At 30.9% G+C, this 7,500-nt stretch overlaps 1 protein-coding gene across 1 annotated transcript in view; it reads left to right on the top strand.

Moving 5' to 3' along the window:
- LOC137615389 (uncharacterized) overlaps positions 1 to 7,500 on the top strand; it is a 16,551-nt gene that overhangs the window by 1,247 nt on the left and 7,804 nt on the right. The window contains exons 2-3 of the mRNA XM_068345218.1: positions 2,565 to 2,989; positions 7,141 to 7,240. Coding sequence (XP_068201319.1) covers positions 2,565 to 2,989; positions 7,141 to 7,240 — 525 coding nt within the window. The remainder of the gene's footprint in view (positions 1 to 2,564; positions 2,990 to 7,140; positions 7,241 to 7,500) is intronic.

The raw sequence follows: 7,500 nt of genomic DNA, 5'->3' as shown, positions 1-7,500 counted from the left end.
GTTATTTTCGTTATTCTACCAGTAAGGTCACTAATTGCAAAGCATTTTCGTTATTCTTCCCGTAAGGTCTCTGATTGAAAAGTGATATTTTCGTTATTCTACCAGTAAGGTCTCTGATTGAAAAGTGTTATTTTCGTTATTCTACCAGTAAGGTCTATGCTTGCAAAGTATTATTTACGTTATCCTACCAGTAAGGTCTCTGATTACAAAGTGTTATTTTTGTTATTTTACCAGTAAGGTCTCTGATTGCAAAGTGTTATTGTCGTTCTTCTACCAGTTAGGTCTCTGAATTCCAAGTGTTATTTTCGTTATTCTACAAGTAAGGTCTCTGACTGCCAAGTGTTATTTTCGTTATTCTACAAGTAAGGTCTCTGATTGCAAAGTGTTATTTTCGTTGTTCTTCTAGTAAGGTCTCTGATTGCAAAGTGTTATTTTCATTATTCTACTAGTAAGGTCTCTGATTGCTAAGTGTTATTTTCGTTATTCTACCAGTACAGTCTGATTGCTAAATGCTATTTTCGTTATTCTTCTAGTAAGGTCTCTGATTGCAAAGTGTTATTTTCATTATTCTACCAGTAAGGTCTCTGATTGAAAAGTGTTTTTTTTCGTTATTCTACTAGTAAGGTCTCTGATTGAAAAGTGTTATTTTCATTATTCTACCAGTAAGGTCTCTGCTTGCAAAGTATTATTTTCGTTATCCTACCAGTAAGGTCTCTGGTTGCAAAGTGTTATTTTTGTTATTTTACCAGTAAGGTGTCTGATTGCAAAGTGTTATTTTTGTTTTTCTACCACTAAGGTCTCTGATTGCGAAGTGTTATTGTCGTTCTTCTACCAGTTAGGTCTCTGATTGCCAAGTGTTATTTTCGTTATTCTACGAGTAAGGTCTCTGATTGCCAAGTGTTATTTTTTTTATTCTTCAAGTAAGGTTTCTGATTGCACAGTGTTATTTTCGTTATTCTATCAGGATGGTCTCTGATTGCAAAGTGTTATTTTCATTATTTTTCTAGTAACATCTCTGATTGCAAAGTGTTATTTTCGTTATTCTTCTAGTAAGGTCTCTGATTGCAGTGTTATTTTCATTATTCTACTAGTATGGCCTCTGATTGCAAAGTATTATTTTTATTATATTTTCTGGGCAACCGTAGTTTAAATTTGATCTTGGATGTTCCAATGAAAACACCTAAATACTATGTTAAATTCTTATTGCAGTCAAAATATCCTCGTAATCTTTCTCAAAGTTGAATTAAAGTTTGAAATAAGATATATTTAGACAAAAGCAAACGGTATAAATTTGAAATGTGACACTCTTAGAATTTATTTAACCTTGAGGTAAGATAACATTCTTGATGAAAATAATAAGCCAACTGTTCTCTATGCTGTCAAAGTTTTATCATTTAATATAAAACGATAAAAGAAGCGTAGATTATTTTTTTAAAAATGCATTAATATTTCAGGTAAATTTTACATCCTAAAATACATCACTTCATGGAATCTATTATTGTTTTATACATAACGTTAAGAATTGCGCAAAGAATCAATTAGCTTTTTTTTATTAATATTATTCATTACAAATTCCATTTAAAAATGCTTAAAATAATGTTATTTTCTAAATAATAATAAATGGTTTTATCTCCGGTTGGAATCCAAATTCTTTTTAAGATGAATTTATTCAACACTTTTATGAAAATATTCTTAAAATATACAGTGGAAAACACAAAGGTACAATCACAGACAAAGACACACACACATATATATACATACATACATATATATATATATATATATATATATACATATATATATATACATATATATATAGATATGTATATATATATATATATATATATATATATATATATATATATATAAATATATATATATATATATATATATATATATATATATATATATATATATATATATATATATATATGTATATATGTATATATATATATATATATATATATATATATATATATATATATACGTATTGCTAACATTAAGTTTATCAACTTTTTGTATATACTTATCATTGGAAGTGGTTTTTATGAATTTTGATCGTTTCATGATACTGCTGTATGAGCTGATAACGTCATGTTAATTAAAGAAGAGAGTAGTATCATAGTTATAATGTAAATCCAAGAATAGTTGAGTAAGTAAACGAAGTAACTGTGAATATCATACTATAACTTTATGATGAAATTCCTCCATATATCAGAAATTAACAATTGAAAGTGCCAGTGGCTATTCGCTAATACCAAACCGTTTCCTGTGAAGAATAATATCATGTGTTTCCTATACACTGTCAAAATAAACCGTAATTTTAATCGGAAATTCCCCGTAAAAATATACTGTTCACAGCCGTATTTCAGTAAAATGCAGGCGACCGTAATTTTATATTACTTTGTTATTATCTTTTACGGGTTGGTGGCCGTAATTTCCACCCTTTACGTTTATATATCCGTTTTTAAAACGGTAAAGATCGTGCAATAAATGTTGTCATCCATTTGCCGTTTTTTTATGAAAATTGTGTAGACTTTTCACTACAATTCCACTATTTCCAGATGGCGATCTTCTACGTGGTTGTTTTTCTTGGTATTCATAATATATGTAATGGCCAATACACAGGTGTTAGCCCATACAACCCATACCAACAGCTCTGCCAGCAACAGAATTGCCAACAGCCCGGGGGATACATGAACCCATGTTGTTATTATCGACAACCAGTCCCTCCTGTCATAGTTACTACGCCGGCCCCTGTTACATATGCACCGCCAGTCGTCATTCCACCCCGGGTCCCTTGCCAGCCTATGTATTGCCAACAGCCCAGGCCATACATAAACCCATGCTGTTACTATACATCACCAGTTCCTATTACTGTGCCAACTACAACTACAACTACAACTACAACTACTACCACTACTCCTGCACCGCCGTCTCCACCGACGATTCCCCCTGTACCAATTGTGCCTTGTTATCATCACTGTGGGTAAGTAACAACTCATTTCATTTATTTATTTTGCTTTAATTTTTATATAAAGCAAACGCTCTTAAAATAACAATGTGGAATTTTAAACACACATAAATACTCATACACACACCTAAACAAACATACTTGTATTAGTCCACTGAAGGACAAAGGCCTCAGGTATGTTCTTTCCCTCTCGTTTGTTTATGATTTTTCCATGCCATTGTACAGTATACACACAACATTTCTTAGCTCATCAATCCTTCGTCTTCTCTTCCTTCCCCTGCTTCTTTTGCAATCTCTAGGAACCAATTATATTATTCTATATATTCATCGACTATATTCCATTCTCATTATAGGTCCTGCCCAAGTCCATTTCTTTTTCTCATATGCTAGAATATCTTCTACTTTAGTTTGCTCTCGTATCTATGTTGCTCGTTTTTTCTGTTTCTTAGTTTTATTCACATCAATATTCTTTCCATAACTCTTTGAGTTGTGAGTAGCTTATGTTTTAAGGTTTCAGTAGGGCACCAAATTTCTGATGAATAAGTAAAAACTGGTATGACTATCTGACTAAATACTTTTTATTTTAACAAGAACGTTACATCTTAATTTCACATTCTATTTTGTTTACCAAAAACTCTCCATCCTATTCTTATCCTTCTTCTAATTTCGACCTTATGTTCTGGGAAACAATTACTCTTTGTCCTGTGTGCCTATATTCATTAACAATCTCTAGATGTTCGCCCATAATCCTTATTTGTTGCCTCTCTGACTTTCATTGTATATCTTTTAATTTTTACGTAAATTAATTTTTAGTCCTACATTTCTGATTTCTCTATTGAAATTCTCTATCATCTTTTGCAATTTCTCCCATTATTCACTGAGCAGAATTATGGTATCTGTTTTTAGTCTTGAGTTGTTAAGGTATGTCCCATTAGTGTTAATTCTTACATTTCCCAGTCTAAATCCACAAAAACTTCTTCTAGGCATGTTGTGAATAATTTTGGAGAGATGGGGTCTCCCTGTTTAACTCCTTTCTTAATTAGAATTTTCCTACTATCTTTATCTAGTTTTAGGATTGCTGTACTTTGCGTGTAGAAATCTTCAAATGCTCTAACATAATGTTTATCTATTCCTTGTTTGAAGCGTTTCCTTTTGACAGAATCAAAAAGTGTTCTCATAGTCAATAAATACCAAACATAGTTGTTTGTTAATTTTTTCAACAGTTGATATTGTTGTTGAATAACTTCTTCTAAAGCCTGCTTGCTCTATTGGCTGATTGAAATCTAGCTGTCGTTCTATTTAACCTTATATGACCTTTGTAGATGTTCAATATATTTCGAAGTGTAAACTTATTGGGCGGTAATTTTTCCATTCTTTTGTGTGTGTGTGTGTGTTTTTTTTTTTTTTTTTTTTTTTTTTGATGAGTATAATGAAGAAGTTTTCCTAATCTGTACGTATAGAGCGTTCTTTTAGACATTTTTTTTTAAAAAAAGTTCAGTGAGTTTTAATACCATGAAATCTAGATTAATTGTTCTGCCCCGTTCTCCTGCTTTGTCATTTTCAAACCTTTTAATACTTTCATAATATTTCCTTCTGGTACTTTTTACACCGGCTTAGGTGTTTCATTATTTCTGTTGGCAAAGGCATTTTTTATATAACTATTGTATAGCATTCTTTAGAAACCCTCTACAGTTTTTACAGCTCTGTCTCTTTTTTTGATATTTCTAATTTCTTCCTTTAATGCAATTATATGTTGGCACCATATTCCTAGTCTTCATATTGTTAACTTGATGCTGAATCTTTTTCTTTAGTGTTTCATTATTTTTTGAGTGATTGTGTTTACGAATATTTAGGGTTTTTTATTTTATTTATTTTATTTTAATAATTCTTTTAATTTTATTTCATATCTTTTGGATATTACCCTAATTACTAATCTTTCCTTTTTTATGTTTTGAGGGTTTTCTGATAGTTTTCCTGAACATTATTTAAGAACTTTTCCACCTAACTCTTGTGCTGATCCACATGCAAATTTTGTTAAATCACTATTGATTTTTTCTTTATTTACTTTTATTTTATCATGTAGTTTTAAGCACCTATTTTGTATGGCTAAACTAAGCTCAGAAGATTTTCTCCTGTTGTAAGACCGTTCTTTTTTGTAAAATTAGTTTTTCTCTTCCTCTCCTCACATCTAGACTATTCTAAGCTTGACTTTAACCTATTTAATAAAGTTACATCTTTTACTGAATAGGCTCTTGCACAGAATAAAATCTATTTCGTGTTTCATTTCTCCATATATTTTTGTTCATGATTTTTTTATTGTTTCTTTCAGAAATTCTCCATGCTCATTTCTTCTCTCATTTCTTTTGTCTATTCCAAATTTACACATTGCTGATTCTCCTCTCTTCTTTAATCTACTTTAGAATTAAAATCACACAAAATAAATGTAAACTGAGTGAATTTTTATCTCTAGATCTTCATAAATAATTTATATTTTTACCTTACAAAATTTGTATCAATAAAAAAACCCACTCCAGTTTTTTGTTTCTTTCATAGGGAGTATATGAATGTAATATCGTGTGTTCCTCACGGTAGTGTTCTTAGCCCATTACTTTACATAATACATACACACGACTTGTGGTTTGCCCTATATAAAATAGGTCAGTGCATATGGAGATGATGATACTATCTTTGCATTAATTCCATCTCCTGATTGTAGATCTGGCTTGCTGAATCCCTTAATAGAGATGTAGCTAAAATTAGGGCATGGTGCAAATTATGGGGTATGGAATTAAACCTAACGAAACCCAAAGTATGATTATAAGTAGGTCGGGGACAGTGATTCCTCAATGCTGAGCATTGATGTTTCTTTAACTTGAAATTTTAGGTGTAATTCTCGACAGAAAATTTACTGTTTAGAAACTCATTAGTTATGTCTCTTCTCCAATTGCAAAAAAAAATGGTATATTGTTAAAATATTTAAAAAATTTTGAATATCAATCTATTCCGAAAAAGTTTTTTAGTTCTTTCATTCTACCTTGTTTCGAGTATTGTTACTGTATCTTGTTTGGTCCTGGACTACTGATTCACATCTTAATTTGTTGGACAGGAACTTAGGGTCTATTAGATTTCTTTTTCATAATCGGGATATTAATCTATGGCACCGTCGTTCAATTGGTTTCCTATGCATGTTGCATAAGATTTTTCATAACTCTGACCATCTTGTGCTTACGACTGTACCGTCCTATTCGTAATACTAGGTATGCAGTTAATTCTGATAGTTATGCCTTGTCCATCATAAGACTCAATACTACATAGTATTCTGGAAGTTTTATTCCAGCTGTGACTGGGATGTTGAATGATCTTCCTTAGCAGGTTGTTAAATAGTGAAATTTCATAAGTTCAAACTTACAGCAAATGTTTTTATGTTGATCAACCTTACATAGGTCTCTTCATAGTTTACAAATGAAAGATCTGTTCTGATGTTTTTACAGCTCTTAAAATATTCTATTACAATAGTTCCTTAGTTCTCTTGTAGTTTATTTATTACCTTATTTCCTTTCCTCACTAAACTATTTTTCCCTGTTCGAGAAGTTGGGTTTATAGCATCTGCTTTTCCAACTAGAGTTTTAGCTTAGCTAGTAATGATAGTATGCAAAAAATCATAATTATGGTTCCTGAAAACCTTCATATTCAATGAGCCCATGGCCAAAAATATTATAATCCATTAAAATTAATTTGAAATAACAAGTAATTTTCTGGTTCTTGCATGGTTTCAGAATCTATGTTTATATGAATCTGAATGAGTTTTTCCTATAAACATTGGAGTTCATAAAAAGTAATGCATAGTCAAATATCTTCCATCTTTGAATTTAATAGAAGAGTTGATATTATTTTAAAGACTTTAAAAGTTATCAATAGTAAGAGAACAAATAACCATTATATCTCATTCATGCGATATCATCCATATAATATAATCTCTTTCATCTTTAAATATAACTGAATAATTGATATTATTTCAAAGACTCTAAAAAGTTATCAATATTAAGAGAACAAATACCATTATATCTCACTCATGTGATGTCCCCCATATAATCTATTTTTTACTTGCATATGTATCGTATTACAAAAGGAGAATTTATTTTTTCATGATTTTCATTTTAAACTAGGTACTGTCCACCTGTTCAACCTGGTACAGCAGCTACACCAGCAGTTGTTCCAAAGGCACCTACTTGCCCCTATACAGGGCGTCGGAGGAGAAGTACTCAGGTAAATAAGCATAGGTCGACGGGCACTTGCACACACATACGCATATATCATCAGACACTGTATCTCATGTCATTTTAAGATATAACTTTGTTATTATTATTATTATTATTATTATTATTATTATTATTATTATTATTATTATTATTATTAATTGCTAAGCTACAACCCTAGCTGGAAAATCAGGATGCTATAAGCCCTAGGGCTCCAACAGGGAAGATAGCTCAGTGAGGAAAGGAAATAAGGAAATATACTGGAGGAGA

The sequence above is a fragment of the Palaemon carinicauda genome, chromosome 2 (assembly GCF_036898095.1).
Source record: "Palaemon carinicauda isolate YSFRI2023 chromosome 2, ASM3689809v2, whole genome shotgun sequence".
NCBI classification, from domain to species: domain Eukaryota; kingdom Metazoa; phylum Arthropoda; class Malacostraca; order Decapoda; family Palaemonidae; genus Palaemon; species Palaemon carinicauda.
Note: the sequence above shows the minus strand (reverse complement) of the source record. Positions and strands in the feature narration are given on the sequence as shown.